Below are 22,615 nucleotides of genomic sequence, written 5' to 3' on the forward strand. Positions count from 1 at the left end.
GTTGAGGCTGCTTTCCCTTTCCTAGAGGGATTTGCAAGTTATGGCTCCTGTAGTGTGGTGAGAAGACCACCTTGGCATCAGCCCCCAGTGGGTAGGGGAAATCAAATCCAGTCAGTAACTGCCTTTGATTAGGGTTCGCCCCATTCTAGCTTTGGATGAAGATCCTGTCCATTTCCTTTCTATTCATAGAGCACACTGGAGTATCTCCTGGATGCACAGTGCACTGTGAAGCCAGATTATGCCAGCCAGCCCCCTTTAGGCTCTCAGTGCCTAGGTTGACAGCGACTCCTGCTTCCGCGGTATCACTACACTGTGGCTCGGGTTGGACGAATGATGTGGAAAGAAAATACTTAACACCCAGCTGATGGATACCAAATCATACACATGGCAGAGCCAAGCTGTGCCTCTGGGGAAAGAACGATGCATAGCTGTACCCACAGGATGTAATCTGTGGCTTTGAAGAGCTTCGCTGTCTACCCAAGGGAGGCGTTGGGAAAAACTAGCCTCAGAGGCTCTGGAGAAAAAGCAAGAGGAGGTGGATATGAAATTTCTCCAAAACGCACGTCTTAAACAGAGATCATTTTTATTGGGGTAGCTTCATTTTAAGAAAAGGAAAAGAGAGAAGGCAAAGAGACAGACTCTGCCGGCAGAAACCTGGGGCGGCTGTGTGTTTCGGCCCCGTGCGAGGAAGAGGGGCTCCTGACCATAGGCTCCTCCCACTAGCTCCTCAAGACCAAGGTCACCGACTCGGCTGCTCGGCTGCTCAGTGTACCTTCTTGAACACTTGCTTGCAGATCACGCCCTCTGCTCTCATTTCCTGGAATAATAAAGACACTGGTTATTAGCTAAAGCGACATTGTGCTTGAGAATCTCAGAACAGGGACTTGGAACATACTCAATGGCTACCGTTGTTCTATACGAACTTCCCTAATTCTTTAGAAAGTTGACGAAGTGGGATCCTCAGAGATCAGCCCTATAGATGGAGCTGGGTGGGAGAAGGGGTGGCTCCAAGTTGACCAATAGGAACCCTTGATGGATCCCTTGTTTTTACTCCCTCAAAAAGCTAAAGGGCTTTAGGAATCCTTTAGGCCTGGAATAGTCTGTGCCCGGGATCAAAAGAACTGGGCCCAGAGGCATGGTTCACTATTTTGCTTCAGAGTAATACAGAATTTAATCCTGGGCTGCCCACCAGAGTTACCTAGAGCTCCCTTATCTCAGTGAGTGGACCCAGGCCTTCTGGGCAGTTCTAAGAGCAACCAAGACAGCCCAAGATCTGCCCACAAGGGCAGCTCCTACTGACTATGGCCGGGGGACAGTGGCAATCAAACTTTGTCTTCCAAGTTGTTGGGAAGTGAGGCTGAATATTTGTGTGACCTTAACTAAACCTTAAATGCTGACTGAAGAATCTTGAAGCCCTTTGAGGGCCAAGTGAAACCTCAGAGAACCTTCCACACCCTGATTTGCAGCCTCTGGTACAGAGTCATGGGGTTAAAAGGTAAGATCATGCCCACCCTTTTTGCAGCTAAGCAAACAGAGACCCACGGAGGAGCCCAAGTTGGGGATGGACCCCATGGTTCAGGCCCTATGCAGCTGGCCTCCTCTCCTTGCAGCTCTACGCAGCTGCCGAACTCAGGGGCAGCCAGAGGACATTCTGAGAAGATGTGATAGCCGGGGGCCTAGCCAAGGCACCCAGTGAATGGCCCAGGATTTAGCTCAAGGTTATCTGGACGAGGCTCATTCTGCAGGGAGGGTAGCTGGGGACTTCCAGGATGCAGGAGTGATAGGGACTTCCACCTCAGAGGACATGGGCCGTGGGAGCTCTCACGGAGGCCAGCCATCTTTCCCAGGTAGACAGCAGAGTAGAAGCGGCTGTGTCCTGAGGCTGAGGGTAGAGAGCAGGATTGACTGAAGAAAGCCTTTCCTGGCCCCCACCCCCAGTCTAAACCGGGGAATTCTGCTTGGCTCTAGCCCTGTTTTGCATAGGATACACAGATGTTATTTGGAAGTGCTTTGTGAAAGTGTAATCGGACTTGCCAGTGAGCCTCTCGAAGTTCCACATCTTCGCCACCAAAACCGGAAGCTGATTCTCTGTTCCAGAGAACACAAGGACCTTGACAGCTGCTCAGACTCTCATATGCCTTCCCCCCTGCTCCCCCTGGCTGGACCTTGAGTCAGCCTAGACCTTGAAAACACATTGTATGGTTTTCTGAGCCATTCAGGCAACTTCTGCAAAGGAGGCGCTTCAGAAGAGAACCAGTGCCTACCCGGTGTTCTTTTCTATCGTCCATTTACTCTTTCAGGGAACGAGGACTGCTGGGGACACAGCCTGGGTCCCCACCACAGAACCTACCAGGTGAAGCTCATCACCCTCGATCCACTGGGTCCAGCCACGTCCCTCCTTCTCTCCCTTCTGCACACACTGGAGCTTGTCACCATCCCAGCTCACTGTGGTCTGCCAAAGCAAGAAACAGTAGTCAGCCATGGGGAAGCATCTCCCCACCCCCACCCAGGGGGACTGAAGGAGAGGGAGCCTCCAGGCCTCAATAATTCAAGATGCGCTTATGGCGATCTTAGTGCAGAAAATTCATAGCCTAGTACTCCTTGCCTGCCACATGCTTTTATTAAAGTGTGCAGATTAGTTTTAAATTTATGAAAAACTTCATAAATTCTACTTAAAAGGGCAATTAGGATAGGGAAAATGCCATTGAGATAGGGTTGAGAATGGGGATGAGGAAGGTGGGATTTCTGGGGCTGAGCACAGGCTATGTATGGGTATGCCAGTCAGGGCCTTGTCCCCTCATCTCTGTGAGGAGAACCCTGCCTATCCTAGACAGCTCATAAATTCAATCATTATTACTTCAACTTCTGCTAGGTCTTCTAATACCTACAAGACCCGACCTGTGTCCTCAAAAGGCCTTCATCTCCCAGGGAGATGTCAACAAGGCTGCAGGTGTCAGCCTTCTCTAAGCCAAGTTCCAACCTCTACCATTACATTCCGCTGCAAGGATTGTAATTTCCTGTATGTGTCCCAGGCTGAGACTCACTCTGCTCATCTGGGTGGTCGGGACACAGGTCAGTGGGGCTCGGGAGCCCCCTCTATGTGCTATATGGCTTCTTTTTTGCTATATCGCTTCTTTTTAAAGGCTTTATGTTGCTGGAGTTTCTGGCCAGTGGCTTTAGGCGGCCAGCAGTAAGTTAAGGAAGGGAAGGCCAGGGAGGAAGAGATACTGGGATGGGTGCCAAAGAGAAAGGCCGGAGCCATAGGAGAAAGGTGAGTGGCCCAGGATTTAGCTCAAGGTCATCTGGATGAGGCTCATTCGGCAGGAGGGTAGCTGGGGACTTCCAGGATGCAGGAGTGATAGGGACTTCCACCTCAGAGGACACGGGTCATGGTTTGTCATGAGATAAAGGCAGCAGAAGTGGGGTAGTATAAGGACAACTGCTCAGGACTCGAACTGTGGGCACAGACTTCCTGTCCTGTCTAAGAGCAGCCTGCAAGTTGTACTCGATCTGATACACGCCCCTCTCCCACCCTCCCTACCCCCCCTCCCGTCCCACCCTTGAGTCGACACATCCTTACAGAGTGTGGCATGCTTTCCAAATGCTGAGAGAGAAGACAGACATCCCTGAGGGGTTTCTGTTTCTTTGGAGCAGCCAAGACCACCCTGGAACATGGAGGGGGGTGCAGGGTGATCAAAAGGCAATTGGAGCTCAATCTGGTCTCCCTCGCATGACCAATAAATAAGTGCCTGGGGTCAACAGACCTGAGCTGGGTGAGCAGACATGGCCAGGACATCTCCCACGTACCGTGCTCACCTCCTTTGGATATACGTCCTTGCCATAAGGGAAGGTCCTCACGAGCCCTGCCACCCTCCGTGCAGTGGGAAGGACTCTGTTCACTCTTGTTCACTGTGTGGTTCTCAGTGACTTTAACATTCCCAGGATCCCTTCATTCCCACCCTGCATGAGGGCGCCGACTCTGGGGCCTTGACTTTAGATAGCTCAGGTTCTGAGTTTCCTGTGTTGTCTGTCATGTTCATCTTAGCATCAGGACAGCCAGTAACAGCCTAATGCAGATGGAGAGGGGGGGCTGGGAAATGGGTGTGGAGTGAGGACTCCACTGGAGGCCCAAGTCTCCTTTCTCCTTGATGCCCTCCAAAGGCACCAGCCCTGTCTTTGGGCTTGCTGGTCACCACTGCCCTCTGCTGTTGAGATGAGCCTGCAGTGAGACAGTCAGGAGATGCGGGAGGAGATGGGTCCTTCTCAATAGTAGAAAGGTGTGGGTTAGAGCTCCAAAAGTCATGTAAAAAGGCTAGTGCTGAGCTCTGCTTATGACACCTGTCCTAGGGAGACAGACAGTAGAAGATCTTTGGAAACCCAGCCTAATCTGTGAACCGTAGGCTAATGGGAAACAAAGAGAAGAAAGGTGGAGGAAGAAGAGGAAGAGGAGGAGGGGAGGAGGAGGGAAAGGAGAAAGAAAAGGAGGAGGAAAGAAAGAAGAGAGGAAAGAAAGAAAGAAGGGAGGGAGAAAGGAAGGAAGGAAAGAGAGAGAAAGGAGAGAGGGGTGGGGAAGAGAATTTCTAAGCCCAACCTCTGGCTTCCATACACATGCACACACATGCATACATGCAACTGTACATGTAGACAGGTGTACACACACATACACACACATGCATACATGCAACTGTACATGTAGACAGGTGTACACACACATATACCGAGGGAGAGAAATGGGGAGGGCAGGGGAGTGGAAGGGAGAGAGAGTGCACGAGAGAGAGAGAGAGAGAGAGAGAGAGAGAGAGAGAGAGAGAGAGAGAGAGAGAAGTGGTTGACATTTCAGAAGGCAGAGCGCCTGCTGCATAAGCTAAGCCTGGATCCTCGGAACTCACAGTTAAAAGCCACAGGCATGTCTGTAATCCCAGAGTGACTCTAGCAGCAGACGGGAGGTGGATAGAACTGTCTTAAACCAGTGGACCCAGTCACCTAGCGTAAGCAGCCGTGAACAAGAGAGACCATGGCTAAAACAAGGTGGAGGGTGAGACCTGACACCTGAGGTTGCTCTCTGACCTCTGTGTGCACATGTGCCCCTGCACACATGCACGACACGAGCAGACACACAGATATGCAGAAGTGAGGCAGGTGTAGCCAGGGGTGCACCGCTGTGCACACTGACGTCATTCCTGGAGGTGTTCACAGTGAGTGTCAGGCATAAGAAGTCGTGCGGCTCCTCTCCTGGATTCAGAGACTTGCTTGGGGCATGTGTAGCCTGAGAAAGTCCAATGTCGGTCAGAATACAGTATAGTCTGTGCCCAGTGAGACTGCAGTGGGCAAAGGCTGCTATGTCCCAAATGTGGCAAAAAGCCACACACTGAGTACCATTCATGCCTGGCTTGGGGTGGGGAGAGGGACCGAGAAATGAGTCCTTGGCTTCAAACAGCTCCTAAGAACACATGGTTTCCTTGGCAATGACTACCCTGTGCTTATGCAGAGACCTACTCTGCAGGCGATGGGCTCCTGACCCCAGTGAGGCATGGACAGACTGGCTGGGTCTCAGCTAGGGTCTACAGCGCTTTTTGTTTTTGTTTTCAGAAAAGCTAGTCGGCAGGCAGATTCACACCCTCTGTACTTAAATGAAGAAATGCAAACAGTCTATGTAACCTCGATTCTTCAGAGATAACTGCCTAACATTTTGGAGTACTTCTGTCCATACGTCTACCAACACACCCATATATCTCTGCTTTTAGAAAATTAGCATTGCCGTCATGTATGCATTTATGTCCTCATTTCTTTATTTATTAGAGGCGATTTCCACGTCCACAAATAGTAGCCATAAACACGCTCTTCATTGTTATGCACTGTTGAGAAAATGGCCATATCATTTGCAAGAACCAGGAGAAAATGAAAATGAGGGACTCTTATTCAAAAATAGTAATGCTTTGAAGATAGCAATGGCAGAGTATCCAGACAAGTGAGAAGCCCCTCAGGGCCCTGGCGGCGTTTCAGTGAACATACACACCATTATTCAGTCAATTACCTGCTCTGGGACATTTGGGTATTTTATAATTCTATACAGTATAAATAAGACTCCCTCATATACAAAGCTTCCAACAAATTACTTCCCCAGAACATATGTCCTGAGGAGGATCTGTCTCATGGAATCACATGCACGTTGTTAAAGCTTTTGACGACCATGGGGACTGGCTCACCAGTCTCACACCTGGTTACCCTCCAGGGTTACTGTCAGAGATCAGCCATGACTGGTATAGTCACCAGGTAAGACTTCTGCCCCCAAGGCCGTGGTCATTCTTTCTAGGTCCCATGACACATCTGGACATAAGCAATAGGAACACCTTAGCTCAGGGGGCTGTCTGGTAGTAGATAAACTATCAGGCACCGTGGGAGGAGGTACAGGGCAAACATATGCCCTTCACCATAGGAGGAACAATAATATGTACCAACCAGTACCCCCCAGAGCTCCCAGGGACCCCAACCAAAGAGTACACATGGAGGTAGCAGAGGATGGCTTTTCAGACATCAGTGAGAGGAAATGCCATTGGTCCTGTGAAGGCTCGAAGCCTCAGTATAGGGAAATGCCAGGACAGGAAAGCGGGAGAGAGGTTTGGTAAACAGGGGGAAGGGAGATGGGATAGGGGTTTTTCGGATAGGGGTTTTTCGGATAGGGAAACAAGAAAGGGGATACCGTTTGAAATGTAAATGAAGCAAATATCTAATAAAATAAAAAATAAAAATGAAGTCTTTCTGAGAGCCCTACACACAGGGAAGAGATCCCTTAGTTGGACCTGATAGCGTCCAAGCCCTTTCCCGGCCCCAACCAAGCTTCTCTTGACTCTTATCCTAGGTAATTTAGAGCCCAGATTGCTCTTGACTATACTGGACATGGTGGGGCATCTGAGGTTAGAGAGGTTATGTGACTTTATCCGAATCACAAGGGTACCCCTGCTTCCCATGGCAGGACACCTGGTAGGCACCTGCTAAAGACTTTGGAAAAGTTGAGGCAGGAAGCTCACTATAAGTTTAAGGTCAGCCTAGCTTACATGGTATTTGTCTCAGTGACTCAAAGTCTGATGTTCTATAGCAACAGGAAAGGGGTGTGAGGACCGGCAGGGAGAAAGGCAATCACTCAGAATGAAATGAAAGGTAGCTCTGGCTAACCTGGAACTCAATATGTAGATCAGGCTGGCCTCAAACGCAGAGATCCACCTGCCTCTGCTCCTCAAGTTCTGGGATTAAAGGTATGTATTATGCCCAATGGTAATTCCTTTTCTTATGACACAAAATGTAAATTCTTCTTACAACCTACTCTAGAATCCAAAAACATCTTTTTGGCCTTCCTCTGAGGTCAGTAGCCAGCCATCTTTTAATGCCTGACTTGAGGGGGTCTTGGCTGTTTGATTCACTTTTCTAGATTGACCCAATTAATCTGCATCTGGGGGGTAGGGGTGGGGCTTCAGTCAGGAAGACATTCCTGACACTTTTCAAGTTTCAGGGAGATGGGAGACTAGTGTGTGTGTGTGTGTGTGTGTGTGTGTATGCGTGTGTAAAACCGCTATCCTAGACTCTGAACCCCACCTTAGATATGAAGACCAGATAGAAGGACAAGGCCGTGGACAGTCACACTGTAGTTCAGCTTCTCAATAGTTCCAAAGGGGCCGGAGGCAGGGCAGCTGCTTATCCCCAAAGCCAGCCTACGTTTTTATTAAAAATGAACAATAATCCACATCTCTTTGGCTGTGTCAGCAGCTTTCTGAGCCGTGTGCCAAGAGATGAGTGAAGACAATTTTATACCACTCTGACAAGGGACTGTCACTTCAAAAGCCAGTCTCCACCTCTCAGCCACTCAGAAATCCTAGCTGGCGCTGCAGCCAGCAAGCCGGGGCAACCCTGTCCCAGGGATGTCTTAATGTTTCTTTGTCCCTTTCAGGTGACCAATACTGGTTGTGACAGTCGGTGACCTGACATGACCTATAAACACTGAGACTCAATGTGGCTCTAGAAAACGCGTGACATGTATTAAAGTTCCCACATGCTGGCACTCACTCACTCTAAGGACAGGGATGTCTGGTCACTCCTACCCCTCCCTGCTTGTCCATGAAGGGCTGCCAGGTTCTCCCTCTGGGTCAGTCTTATCTCCCTGGGTGCAGAGGCGGGTCAGAAGAGGAGACGCCTTTCCTAGGGGGAGTCTTGTCCACAAGCTCCGGAGGCAGGCCTGACCCAGCTCTGACCCCAACAGCCACACTTTTTAGATTTAGGCCTAAAAGTCAGAGCCCAGACAGTGCGTTAGCACTTGTTGTGTACAGCCTGTGAGTTGTTACAGAATACAGATCCGCCTTTCCTCCTGCAGTTTGATTTTAACACATGATTTTCTCTGGAAAGGGTCTTTCTGTTCCCAGTAAGACAGCCTTTGGTGCTTGTATTAAACAAGCTGTTGGGTGGAGGGGTAGGAAAGCCCTAAGTCCTAACACGTGAGGCCCAGTCCTGAGCGCTTGCAACAATGTTTCATTAATTCCTGAGGGTTAGAGCGGCCAAAGATTCCTAAGCTTTCCTAATATTCAGTCCCCCGCCTGCGAGGCTGACCACACTCAGTTCTGTGCCACTGAGAAGCGCAATGGGTGGGTAGGTAGTGGCTTCTCTTTGTCTGGTCGTTTCCTAATGGAATTCCTTAAAATTACCCAGAGAAAGCTAGCTCACTGGGAAAACAGATGAAAACCAAATTAATAAGGCTTTAAAATGTTAATAAGTAACTAGAGACCCAAAGACTACTAAACCCAGTCATTATGAATACTTGTAGCCATAACAAGACCTTTGAGGACACAAGAGAATTCAATGAAGACATTCAGTTCTACCGTGAAGATGTTACCGGCTAACGACAACACAAGTCTTAGGAAAAACAAAATTAAATATGTTCAGATTCATAATCTTGGCGCATTGTTTCCTTCTCCTTCAATCGCTTTTAAAAGGGCTTAAACTCAGTTTAGACCATCACAGTGTTCAGGCTACGGCTGAGACCAAGGTTCTGAGGAGCAGGCGAGGGGCTGGGCTGGAGAAGGTTACAGGTCTGTGTCACCCAACCCTGTCCAGGCATCTGGAAGGCTTCCTGGTTGGAGTGACAGCATCATATCATGGTTGTCACCACCACAGTCACCATTGTGACCAGTCTGGATACTCAGAACGTGGCAAACAGGGTACTAAGCAGGTTATGAAGCCCTTCACCTCGGCTCCTCCGGACCCCTTAAAGCAGCTGTCCTCCATTTGGAAGCGTGCAGTCGGAGGACTGAGGTCACCCAGCTGTGCAGCTGTCAGTGACTGTGCTCAGCAGTCCCCTGGGTTCAGCTGAGCCTTACATGAGGAGGTTGTATAGCCTGACTCTGCAGGGAAAACCATTCAGCATCATTCAGCAGCCGTGGTCTAGCCCCCTCGCAACCTCCTGCACACCAGATGCTTGAGAGAAGGTTGAGGTAAAGGAAAAGACAAGAAGAGAGAAACTACTTGAAGAATGTTAGGTCGTGGGTAGTCAATGTGCTGGAGGTCTGAAAGCAGGAGGCTGCTCATCAGCCTGAGGTAGGGGCAGCCTGGAGGAGGTGTGGCCATGAACGACTAGTCACCACAGGGTGCTGAGAACAGAAGAGGTGGGGGTGAGAATGGGGTGGGGGTGGGGTGGTACACTCTTTCACTCGGAAGGGAGAGGCAGGCAGATCTCTGAGTTCGAGGCTAGCCCAAAGCGAGGACAGTCAAGGCTACACAGAGAAAAAGGAGGAGGAAGAGGATGAGGAGGACTGGAGGGAGAAAAGGAGATGGGGGAGGAGGAAGACAGAGAGAGAGAGAGAGAGAGAGAGAGAGAGAGAGAGAGAGAGAGAGAGAGAGGAGAGAGAGACAGAGAGAGAGAGAGAGGAGAGAGAGACAGAGAGAGAGAGAGGGTTGTGGTGAGAGGAACAAGGGACAAGGGAATCTCAGGCAGAGAGACTAGCCTAGGAAATGCATGCAGGTCAAGAGAGAAGAGTTGCATGGAGAAACGTGTGTGTGTGTGTGTGTGTGTGTGTGTGTGTGTGCTTCCTGGGCTAGATTCTCCTGTTCTCTCTGTTTTGAAGGTGCCAGCTCCAGCCTTAGCAAACAGAATTTGCTAAGAAGGCTTAGCGTCTGCTTCTTCATTTCGGGTCTTTGGGGCTTTAGCTGGCTAAATGTGGCTCTCATGGAAAGTCCAGGAGCTGGCCTCCCTAGCCCCGCTTCTAGGTCAAGCTGATCTTTAGATCTTTAGCACACACTGGTGGGAAGTGCTGGAGGCAGGAGGAAGAGATATCCAGGAGAAGGTGACCCACCTGAATGCTTGCATCTTCTACGGGAGCCCGTGGGCTCTGCTGACCTTTATCAGCGCACAGAAATAAGGTATACCCGGAATAGAAGACGTGTTTTAGAAACCAGGGAAGAATGCATAGGTCAGCAGAGAGTTCCTGTGGGGTCAGAGATCCTCTTACCACATGTGAGATGCCAATAACCACTTTGTGTCAGAAAAGTGCACATAACGGATTTTTGAATGAATGAACAGCAAAAGGCAATCTAGGGCCATGCTGGTAGTTTTCAATGACGATCATGCAACAGCCTCTGCCCACAAGACAAAACACTCAGACAATGTGGCTGCCACTTCTTCCACAGATCAGCTTTACAGAATGTCTGTCCCCACTGCCATCTCCAGGAGTGATCTGGCTTCAAATGCCTGAGAAATGATGCATGGTACACAAGGACACAGAAGACGGGTCATGGTTTAAATCTCCTCCTGTCAGACTCTGAGCTCCCAACCTGTTCTCCATTCCCACGGGGCCACCTTCCACCACCGATCTCCGTCCAGCAGGCTGCAGTGTGGTCTGCTACATCAGGGAGCAGTAACTCATCCACCTCTACGTCTTGCAGGTGAGGTGACCCTGAGCCGTTCACTCCACCTCTGCAGCCTCCAGTTTGTCATTGCAAATGGAGGCCATAGCTGTGCCAGAGAGAGCTTGTATCAGCTCAAACATGGCTTCCTCCATGCACGGCTGCAAACTCCTGGGTCAGTAGCAGCATGGTGTACTGACGGCCATGCCCAGCCTGTGATATGCCTTTTTAAACCCTCCATTCTCCTGTTATGTCTCCCCTGGATGGCCAGGCATCCCTTCATACCCAGAATTTATCTCCTGAGATGACAGCTCACAGGGTGGGAGGGTAGATAGGTACAGCCCTTTCTGACGGAGCAGCTGCTCTCAAGACTTTCCCATACCCTCACCCCATCACCAAACTTTCATTGAGAAGCAGTTATCCCTGACTCTCTAATCACCCCTATTTCACAGATTAGTAGAGGCTCAGAGAGGGGGAAATAAGTTCCCCTAGGGCAGCGCTTCACACAGAGATGAGATTTCAAAGGAGGTCAGGCTTCACAGCGAACAGGTCCTTACTGACCTCTAGACAGAGTGGGTCACGGAGGAAAAAAATATGTACAGGAAGATGCAGGACAATTGTCTCCCTCAAACTTGGGCTTCTTAGCGAGCCCTGTGGCCTCTGTGGTTGGGAAGAAGAGATCTCTATACGGACCTCACTCCCCTGCCACTTGATGAATCCATTCATGCTGTGGTACTGCCTCATGAAGGGCCCTGCATTTTAGATCCCAAAGCTCAAAGATAGAGTAACCCGGAGTCCTGACCCCTAGGATAACAGTCACACTTCTCTCTGCTAACCACCTGGAGTCACAGTGCCTGGGTCCAAATCCACTGGGCACCTATCTGTCCTGCATTTATGTGCAACATAGCAGGAATCTGGGCACCTTCTTCATAAAACTGCTGTTAGGATAATAGTAACAACGACAACAACACATAGTAAGTGCTTAGAAGAATGTCTGACTGCGGTAAAATACTTGGTAGACATAGTCTGTTATTAAATTGGATCTTGTATATAGTCAATGTCAACCTTTTATACCATTCTGCTGCCTCACTTAATGCTCATCTAACAGATACACTAGAACCCATCCTGCTGGGTCCTGAGATGCAGAAGGAAGGAAGGCCTTTGCCATCTAGACTCTCACATACATTAGCAAGTGTCACAGGTGCCCTAAGAGATGCATCTCCAGAGAGGGAGCTTGGGGCAAAAGGAAGGAGACAGCAGCATGATGGCCAATCCAGACAAGACCGACAGAGCAGGTGAGCCTGAGATAGCTCTCTGCTTCCAAAATGAGGCAAGACAGACCATCCCAGAAGAGAGAGCAGAGAGAGCAAAGGAAGATGCCCCACACAGGACGGGGCCAGGAGTATAAGGCGTGTGGTAAGCAGGGGACAGGCAAGAGGTTATATCCTGCCGTGGGTCATTGGCTCTCAGCACTGAGGAGCTCCCGGGGGTGTCAACTGGGGAGCAGTACGGTCGGTCAGGTTCCCTGCGAGGATGTGAGGGATGGGCTGGAGTCTGGAAGGTGGGAGAAAGATGACAGTGAACAGAGGCAGTAATTAAAGGAAACTGTCTGTAGGAAGTGCTGCGATTAGCATACAGCAAGCTGTATGCTAAGATGCAAGATGCTAATCGTTGTTATTGTTGCTACAGGCAGGATCTTCTGAGCAGTGCAGACAGAAAGAGAAGAGCTGGATGTTACAAAGCAGAGCCCTTGGAACTGGCTGAGGAATTGTTCCTAAACACTTTCATCTTCACAGCAACCGTTTACGCGGCTGGGTTGTGGTCTCCGGAACTCAAAAGCCAATCTTCTGGGCACCATGCTTCTTCCGTACTTAGGAAGCCGGCAGGAGACAGCTTGTTCTCTGAACCACACAAAAATCAAAACTCACAAATTATCCAAAGCTGGAGCCCAACGGCAACAGTTAGACAAAGTAGTGTGACCCTGGTGGAGTTCCCCTCCCAGGGTGTGAAGTGGGAAGGCGCAGCCCCGCCCCCTCTCAATCAGTGGACACAAGGCCACAGAAGCTCTCAGGGTTGTGTCTATGAGGGCTGAGGGTTTTTTTTTTTTAAATCAGGAAACTGTACACAGATACCTTTGTGCAAATTTAACGGGGAGGGGGGAGGGAGGAGGGAGTTTTCCTGGAATATAACCCTTGTGTGGGCTGTCTGAGTCAGAGGGTAAGATGATTTTCTGACTCACAGCCCATTTGTCAGACAGATTTTCCCCCCACTGGTTGAGCATAAGACAATTCCACTGTGGGGAAGATGGAGCCTGATGCCTTCCATCCTTGTCTGTACATCCGTCGGGTTTACACTTCCTTCCCAGAGTACCTCTTCCCCATCAGAAAAGCGGAAGGAGGGCTGGTTGGGTAGTACTGTCCTGGTATTCGAGGTGCCATCCTGGGGTGTCTGTGTGTCAGAGGAAACCCCAAAAGAAGTCAGAACAGTTAACAATATAAATGTACTTTAACGGAGGCTTAAAGTCAGTCAGCAAGACAGATACCTGGGCAAGCTAGTGTACTCCCACCGTGTGTGTGTGTGTGTGTGTGTGTGTGTGTTCGAGTACAGCGAGCGTGCAAGCACACACCAAGAACTCTAATACAGTTTAATTTACACAAAGGACAGGGTGTGGCAGGGTTCTAACTTGTGACTGTTGGGTTCCCTGAGAGGGGAACTTTTGGGTTGGGCATAACCCTTGTTATGTGAAATATTCTCAGGAGTCTATTCAATTAACTCCGAGTCAAGTACACTACTAAACTCCTGAGCCCAGGAGGAAAGGGCTAGAGCTTACTGTCACAGGAGTGACTCAAAAGAAAGGCCCAAACTCCCTGGGTCCTCTGTGCTTTAACAACGGGGTTCTAGCAGGAGACTTTCCCAACAAGTGCTGGCTTGCTTGATGGCAAAGAGGTTTTCTCCAGAGGGCTTACTGTCCCTTTCCAGGCCACGGGATGGTCTCCTGGACTGGGTCCCGAGGCGAGAAGTCCGCACCCTAAGTTCAAAGGCTCAGGCACACCTGCTGCGGCTCCTCTCCACCCCCGCAGAGCCCCACTCATGTTAGTCAGCCACAGAACAGCCCAATCGGGACAGACCTTCAAAGCTTAGCCAGAGAAACAGGCTCCAGACCCACTGGGCAGTCACCGTGTGCCAGAGGCCATGGTGACAGCTTGTCATGCCCACAGCACAGCCAGCTCTCCCGCAGCAGCCGGCAGTGTTTGTTTAGAGCCCTGCCACACCCTGCTTATTCAGATGTGGAGGCTGGATCCTCTCCTGCTGCGGAAGATGGGTGAGCCTTTCTCGCCGATGACAGGATATAGGAGAGTAGTGAGGAGATGGTAATTTTGATAGGCTTCCCCTGCCAAGCCCTGTGTATTCAAGGCTTGGCCCTACTGGGAGGTGGTGCGACTTTTAAGAACTGAGGCCTGCTTGGATGAATTCTGCTGATAGGGGACATTGGGACTCTGCTTTTATTCTGGCCGTCAGGTGACTAGCCATCCCTTGCGTGGAGCTTCCTCCATGGCCTGCCACCTTGACACAGGCTCAGAAGGAACTGTGCCAAGTAACCATCGACTGAAACTTACAAGGCTGCATGTGAACCCCAAATAAACCCTTCTTCTTTTTAAGCAGATCAGCCCAGGTATTTTGTTACAGCAACGGAAAGCTGACTGACATAGTGCTTCAGAGCTCATAAAAAGATGTCACCCACATTGCACATCTGCCTTCCTCTCTTGAGACTCTCATTCTTGAAACCTAGCTGGCCCGGAGAGCAAGTCTATCTCGAGGGAATCCTCAAGCTCCCAGCTGGAATGTGGAAACAGGATTCAAATTCACAGCCCAACCTAAAGGCTCTGCCATTCCCTGTCTACCTAGAGCATGTTTTGCCTGTTCACCTGCACATTCAGTTGCATTACTGGATCACTGGGACCCCTAACTGTCATGGCTTCTTGCAAGGATCTGCAGGCAGTGTCTGACCCTGTCCCCCAGGATTCTATCCATCATTACTCATTCATCCCTCAGGAGTGAGTGGTTTTAATGGCAGCAACACAATTCCTCTGAATTACGATCAGAACATCATAGGAACCTGAGCCTGGCCAGCTGCTCCTCACAGTATTAGCAGCATGGTCCTTTCAGCCATCAACATCAGAGGCGTCTGGGGACTTGGTAGAAAGAGAAGCACTCGAGCCACACCCCAGGGCTCTGAATGAGGACCTTGGGAGTAAGACAGGCTCAAGTATGTGAAAACTAATGTTCCGATGACTTGGGTGGTTAGCTCTAGAGTCTCAGTGTCCAAGGATGTGTCTAGACATGAGACAGGAAATCAGGTCACAGGGCTGAGGGAGAAAGGAAGATGTGCTGTTAGCTTAACTATATGGAAAATAATATTTGCATTGAGAGCTCCAGTAACATTCCAACCTTTTTCTCTGCCTCTCCTTCTTCATTTGAACAACTGCATTCCTGACCTTATCTTGTTTTTTTCCCTTCATTTGGATTTCTCCATGTAGCCATGGAAAGTGGGTAGATGTGTGTCCACACTAGCCACACAGAGAGCCTAAGCTTATGCCATACCATAACCTTCTCTCTCTCTCTCTCTCTCTCTCTTTCTCTCTCTCTCTCTCTCTCTCTCTCTCTCTCTCTCTCTCTCTCTCTCTCTCTCTCTCTCCTCAGACTGAATCCTGGGAAAGGGTGAGATAGGACCAGTTTGGGTCTCCTGCATCACCCTGGTAGCAGCATCCCAGTAGAGATGGTGTGCTACTTGTGTGGGCCAGCCAGGACCCAGAAAGGGAGTAGGGAACCCTCACCAGTAAAAAGGAGTGCCTCTCTAGAAGATAGTAAGGAAGCACTGATGGACAGAAAGAAAATCAAACAGTTGTAACTTATTTCAACCCACAGATGACCCTCCTAGATGAGTGTGCCTTGAGCCCCACGCCCCGGTGTCTGCAGGGCTGCTGGTCCTATTTTGCAGGTGGTATTGGCAAAGGCAGTGTGTATTATCTCTGTGGTCCTCAGAATTGACACAGGAGAGCCAGGCAGTGCTGCAATCACAATTTGCAAATGTGGAAGCAGAAGCGGATGTCTAATCTGTCCCCTGCACGCTGCAGCCAGCTGCGAAGACAGTAACATCAGCTCTTCCCACTCCCCCCAGGCCCCACAGCCCTGAGGACGCTCACTGCTCACCTCACAGACCTTGGGGCAGAGATCTTCACAGACACATCAGTCAGAAACCGGGAGCTTGGGCTTAGGAGGCATGTTCTCTGAGCCTCGGATTTTTTCATCTATGGCATGGGTAAAATGGTCTCTGCTGAAGAGCATTTGCTGTGAGGACCAAAGTGGGAACCTGTGGGGAGAGTGTTCCTGCCTTGTAAAACTCCAATCTTAAAAAGCCAGTGAGTCCTGAAAGCTACTTTGTAAATTTTGTTTGGTTGCTTTAATTCTTCTTTTTATAATCCTCAAAAGCATGCAGCTGACACCGATTTCAAAGGTTGGGAGAACTTTAGCTAGGACATGAAAGAGATCCTGTGTTGAGGATTTGGAAAAGACCCAGCTGAATGCTAGGGCCTGGTCTGGGCAGGGGTGGCTCTCAGAAAGTTCCCAAATCCAACTGCTTCTGAGCTCTGTAGCCTGAGGCGTTAATTTCACCACTGGCACGAACATTTGTTAACGTAAGAACTCAAAGATCTCTTTAATGGGTCAAGAGCAGGCTCAGGAAGCTGGCAAGACTTTAAACCAGAGTGCTCATGGCGTTTTTGATGGATTTCATGTGTTGCCATATATAATTAGATATCTGGCTGGATGAACAGATAAATGGGCATAAGTGAGCATTTGCAAGGAAGTTAGGGAGAGAAGGGAAGGAAAGAGGAGAGACAGATGGTTTAAAAAAAAAAAAGATTGAAAGCACCTGAAAGTAGAATGAAGATACCTTAAAAACATCATGGAGTAAAAAAAAAAAAAAAAAAAAAAAACTATGTGCAGAAAAATGGAATTTTCCCATCTCTCTTCTCCCCTTCCCTTTCCTCCTCTTCCCCCTCTTCCTTCTTTTCAGTTGTAGGTTGTTACTTTGGCCATCTGACAAACTGGTAGATAAACCCACTTTCCAGAGAGACCCACTGGACACTGTAGCAGTAATAAGTTTTGACGGAGCTGGGGAAGGGGCCCTTTCCTCCCCTTTCATTCTCTTCCGCTATTTGGTTTTTGTTGTTTTCCCCCTTCCCTTTTATAATAAAAACAAAGAGAGCAGCAGAGGGCCAAGTGTGGGAGTGAAAGGCAGGCCCTGTGGAGGGGTCATCCTGAGTTCAAAGCTAGATATGAAGGCCAGGCCAAACGGTAGGGGCGGGCCAGACCCAAGTGAACAAAGAGGCCTCTTCCAGGGAAACCCCGACGGACCTGGTGTCCACTGTGGAATGACAAATGGCCCTTCTGCCACCAGCATGCAGAACCAGGCGCACTGCTGGCTCCTAGCAGAGGCTCAGTCTCATTTCCATAGGATCCACTCACCACGGAAGGGCAGCTGAGGACGAGATCGGAATGAGTTTAGGGACTGTCTTGACCAGAAGTGGGGACTCTATTTCAGACTGAAGAACACTTATGTCTGAGCCCCACCTGGATCAATCCATGTAGGCTGATCGTATCAGCCACTCATCGCTGGTCTCTTGTCTGATACTGCACAGTATGTACAAAGGAGACCGGGGCACCTTTTGGGTTCAAACCAGCCTTTCTAAACATCTACCAGTCTTGAGGCAGCTACGGCACCATGGTCCTGAAGGATCTTTACTGACCAGACTGGAAGTGTGGACTAAGAGCTCCAGGGACACAGAGACAGCTCATGCAACTCTAGACCATGTCGAGGGTGGCGGGAGAGGTAGACTAGAACCAGTGACCTATATGTTCCTTTGCACCTTGTTTGTGATTTTTATACAGGTACACGTATAGCGAGATGCCGCCTTCCCCCAAAGCAGGGGCTGCAGAGTAAATACCACAAATTGCTACTTGACCCTGGACCTCAGGTACCCAAGGTGGATAAGGATGATGCCAGGCTGCTCAAATAAAGGGGGCACTGGCAGTGTCCAAGAGACCCACACGGTCGAGAGAGAACACAAGCTTGGCGTTTTCAGCTCCTAATGTTTTGTTTCATAAGAACCGTCAGACACCGATTTTTGTTTTGTTTTGTTTTGTTTCTCCCTGTGGAATCTTAGAATCCCTGGCCCTCGTTGGCAACCAGCTCAAACACTGTACAGGCCAAACAAAATACATCTGCAAGCTGGATTCCATCTTCTGGCTGCCATTCCGAATACAGATAAGATTCCCCAAGTAAAGGAAGAAACAGAGACATTGCGCCAGCCTTGTCCTGGCCCTTTGGAGAGGAATGTTAGCCTGGCTCCGCCTTGCTCAGTAAGGACACCCTGCTGGCCTGTCAGGTCATATGTAGGCCCTTTTTCAGGTCTTCATCACTGATGTCCCTCTGCCTTGTTTTGCATATACAGCTACATACAAGGGCTCAAGTGCTTGCAGAGCACGGGATCTCTGGCACCTTCCACTCATCCAGACCTTTCCTGAGCTCCGGGCTTCACCGTGCTAGGTCTGGTCTGTTCATTTCCTCTTCTCCCCCCTAGTCCTTCAGGACCCTGCTCAGGTGGCCCCTCCTGGGGGGCCTTCCCTAACCCCAGCTCTGTGCCCCCCATCCTGTGCCCCCTACTTCTACCACGCATGAGTCTGCAATGGCCCACAAACATCTCTCTCTCCTCCATGGTCCTGGTCAGCTATACCTTTCCTTAGGCTGAGCCTAGAACCCAGAAAGGTCTGAAATAACATTTATTTACCAGACACTTTTCTTGTGCTTGGCTATTCTTTCATTCCTTTCCTGTTTGGCTGGCTACAGCTACTTCCTGTCTATCCTACCAGGCCAAGATCAGATTGATTTGAACTGTCTCTGACCTCCCATGTCAATGAGGGGTGCTTCTTTGTCTTGATCAGACTATAGTGGCTGCCCTGCACCCCTTCCCCTAGTCTAAGACTTCCCAGGCCCCACACCCACACTCTTATCCCCAAGAGACTGGGATTCCCTCAGAACCCTCATTTTGGCAACAAGAAAGCCTAAGCCTTGGTCAGACAGAGGTGAGTGGGAAGAGATTAGCCACTTGTCACAGCCTCTTACAGAAGAGACAGTGAGGGTCAGTGGTGGGCACACCTTGGCAGGACTGCTTAGACGTGCATATCTCCGGCCCTCTATTTAAGCCTTAATATCATTTCAGGATATTTGTCCCTTTTCCCAGTGTGGCCACAGTGACTACATTTCCCTTCCCTTTACTATTCAACTTGTCTTTTCGAAATTGGCTTATCCAGGACAGGCAGCTGAACCTGGCTTTGTGGGGTACAGACTATAACCCCAACTTTGATAGCAAACCCTCCCCACAGAGAGCCATGGCAGAGAGTCTTGCAGTAGCAAAGGTAACAGTGACATCATCCCAGCATTACCCTGCTTACTTGAGCAGGATCCCTTGTGTGTTTACCTACGAGGAAGGCCTAGGAAAAGGTAGTCATTGCTCTTCTCTCTGTGATCCAAACCCCCACTCGCCCCTGTACCCCATTCCTTCCTACCTAGTGCAGTCCAGACCTCCTCCAGAGCCCCAGGATCCCCTCCAGCCTGCCCATGACTCGCCTCCCTTTGTCTTCATAGCGCAGGCTGTTATGACCTTTGGGTGTCTGTCTCACACAAAGACTGTGTGTTCCTGGCTATCATGGACTGTGCTTTGCTAATGCGTGTGCCCCTGGTGTTATGACCACATTCAAGGGAGGCTGCTCGATCTGACCTGCCCTCCGCCCTTTAGGTGACACAGCCCCAAGGTTAACACAGGAGGAAGCTCTATGTCTAAAGTCGGTGGATTACCATAAACTATGACATCACCAGGCACACAGTAGACCCTCGGCGAATACTCACTGTTACTACTAGGTGATCAGTATCAACAATCAATCAAGGACAAATCAGCATATTCAGAATCGTTGTGACCTCAAACAAAGCCACGTCTGATGTGAATTCCATGCATGCAGTGGCCCCGAAGCAGTCTAGGACAATGGAGAGAAGGCAGTCCCCGTCTGAAGGTGTCCTTTCTGACTGTAAGCATCTGGTGCCTGGCCTGGAGACTTTAACAGAGCAGTGGTTCTCAACCTTCCCAATGCTGTGTGTGACCCTTTAATACAGTTCCTCATGTGCTGTCAGTCCCCAACCATACAGTTATTTTTGTTGATACTTCATAACTGCAGTTTCGCTACTGTTACGAATTGTAATGCAAATATGCACTAGAAAAAAATGCAGGATTGCAGATATGTGACCCCTAAAGGGGTTGCGACCCACAGGTTGAGAACCACTGTGTTAGAGCATCTCATTGTCCTACGACAGTTGACAATTGTTTACTCTTTACCATAGTCTCTCTGAGAACACTGCTAACTGGCTACTCTCTTTCCACCCTTCCCAACGGCAGGCTCAAGTACCGGTTTGACTAAGGTAGGTAAGACTGAGTGGTCCTCCTAGTGATCCTTAACCCTTTTCAGCCATGGTCCTTGAGAACTTAGCTATACTGTTTCTGACAGAGGAGCCTGGCAGAGTGTAGGGTGGGGTGTGGCCTTCAACATCAGAAGGTTCGAATTGCTGCTACTGCTGCAATTTTCTTCCCCCAGTCACTGGCTTCATATGGAGCTCCCAATTGCCCCTTCACTGAGCTGTGGCAGGACGTGACACAGTACAGGGTATACAGTAGACCACTGGAAATACCCTTGGCAAGTGAGGGAAGGGTGGCACGTTCCCCTCCCTGCAAAGCCAGGCAGCTCCTGGAAGCAGGCAGAAGCCAGGTCTGGACCAAAGACCACACAAGAGAAACTGGGGAATATCCTGGCCTGCCAGAAATCCCAGAATGCTGACGGAGGCCCGAGGCTGACCTTCCGGAGTCTGCTGTGGTATTGCTAATTGGGGTCTGCGGGTCACTAGTTTCCCACTCTTGGAGGGGTTAGGGCCTCCTCTCTCCCCTCTTGCTTCTTCCTCTGACTCTGGATGCTGCCTACTGTTCTAGAGGGTTAGGAATTGGGTGAAAGGTTGAAAGGAAGCTCAGGGCTCAGTGGGTATCAGGGTGAGCCTCGGTCAAATCCCAGGTTGGCATCAGCAGGCAGGGGACTTCCAGCAGAGGCGAAGGGGCCCCTGAGGTGCCCCTGCTCCCTGCAGAGACCTCACACTAGATCACTTGGGGGAAAATGACACTGCAGAGGGCTCCCTGGTGCTTCTCCCCTCTTCCTGCTCTTCACCAAAGAGTTCAAGAATTCCAGGCCCCTCCCCACTACTCTGCGGAATCCATTAAGTTGATTTCATCTGTAAAATGAATGAGCTCCCACCTCCTCATAATTAGGGTGAGCCTTGGAGAGGCCTGTGTTGTCTGAGCACCTGGTGGAGTAGGAGCCTTCACAGCTGACGGAACAATCGGTTTTGTCCAGCCATCAACACTTGAAGGGTGTGTTTAGCCTACTCTGGGGCTCTGGGGCTGGGAGAGATCGGTGTTTCCCAACCAGCAGATCTTTGCTCCCTCCAGATGAGCGAACCCAGCTCTAGGACAGAACCCGAGGGCTGGAGCCACCAAGGACTCGAGGGGCCTCACCATGCACTTGCGGTCGTCTATGCCTGTCAGATCCTCTTCAAACTCCTGGCCCACTTGGAAGTCCATGATATAGTTCCGAAAAGTGCTCAGCGTGCGGATGATCATGTGGTCGCCGTCCTGCACGATCTCTTTGTCTGGCTTCAGCAAGTTGGCGATTTTGCGCAAGGCTACGTTGACATCTGCAAGGTGTGTGGAGAGAGCAGCAGCGGCAGAGTTGTCAAGAAAACTCAGAGAAGAAAGGATTCCCTAGGTAGCAGGATACACCTAGGTAGGGGAACAAGATTGGGATTCCAGCTCACTCTGCGCGGCCTCCGAGGGCAGTCTGTGCCTTTCCATTTTTATTCCTTTGAAAACAAAGTTTGGTCTTTTTTTTCCCCCCTAGACCTTTAAAAACAAACTAGCAAAGCTAGCTTGCTCTAGCGATTGAATTATCTACGTCGGGGAGAGCTATCGGACTCTTGCTACCAATTAACCCTAACAGCTCGGGCCCTCTGGTTGGCAGCTCGCGGCCGCGCTCTGGGCTGGGGTGTTGGGGTCTGCAGGGAACGTGGGGTTGGAAACCGCAGGCGGCGCTTACCGAGCGCGCGCAGGTACTCCTCAAAATTCTCATTGCTTAGCATCTTCCAGTACCCGTTGAAGTCCACAGGCATTTTTTGGGACAGACTGGGGATCTCCTGATTCCAAGAAGGCGGGAGCGGCTGTGGGACGGTGGCTGCCAAAGCACTCCGGGTGATGGGCGGCCCGGAAATAGGCGCCCTCGGGGGACGGGGCTCCGCGGGGCGGCGACAGCTGGATTCCAAGAGTGCACAAAGCCCGCAGGAGGGTCCATTGTAGCGATCCCTCCTCCCTCCTCCCAGGGTGAGAGGGCGGAGCTGGGATAGGGGCGGGCCAGGGGGCGGGGGCCGGGGGGGGGGCGCGGGGACGGGAGAGGCGGGGGCGAAGATGGTACAGGGCCAGGTTTGTTCCTGCTGTTGGCCACCTTCAGTTCAGACCTTCCATTTGCTTCTTTTCACCTCCCTAGCCTAGAAAGAGGAGGTGTGGAAGGGGGAGGGCTACTTTTG

General features: G+C 50.3%; 1 protein-coding gene across 1 annotated transcript; it reads right to left on the minus strand.

The window, feature by feature from the left end:
- Nucleotides 1-566: 566 nt before the first annotated feature.
- Nucleotides 567-22,398, minus strand: Rbp1 (retinol binding protein 1). Its single transcript, XM_052187570.1, is given in 6 exon segments — nucleotides 567-817; nucleotides 2,351-2,452; nucleotides 21,555-21,733; nucleotides 22,132-22,256; nucleotides 22,258-22,320; nucleotides 22,322-22,398. Coding segments are annotated over 6 exon segments (585 nt in total). The 5' UTR covers nucleotides 22,384-22,398; the 3' UTR covers nucleotides 567-763.
- Between the last annotated feature and the right edge of the window lie 217 nt (nucleotides 22,399-22,615).

This window comes from Apodemus sylvaticus, chromosome 7 (assembly GCF_947179515.1).
Source record: "Apodemus sylvaticus chromosome 7, mApoSyl1.1, whole genome shotgun sequence".
In the NCBI taxonomy this organism is placed as follows: domain Eukaryota; kingdom Metazoa; phylum Chordata; class Mammalia; order Rodentia; family Muridae; genus Apodemus; species Apodemus sylvaticus.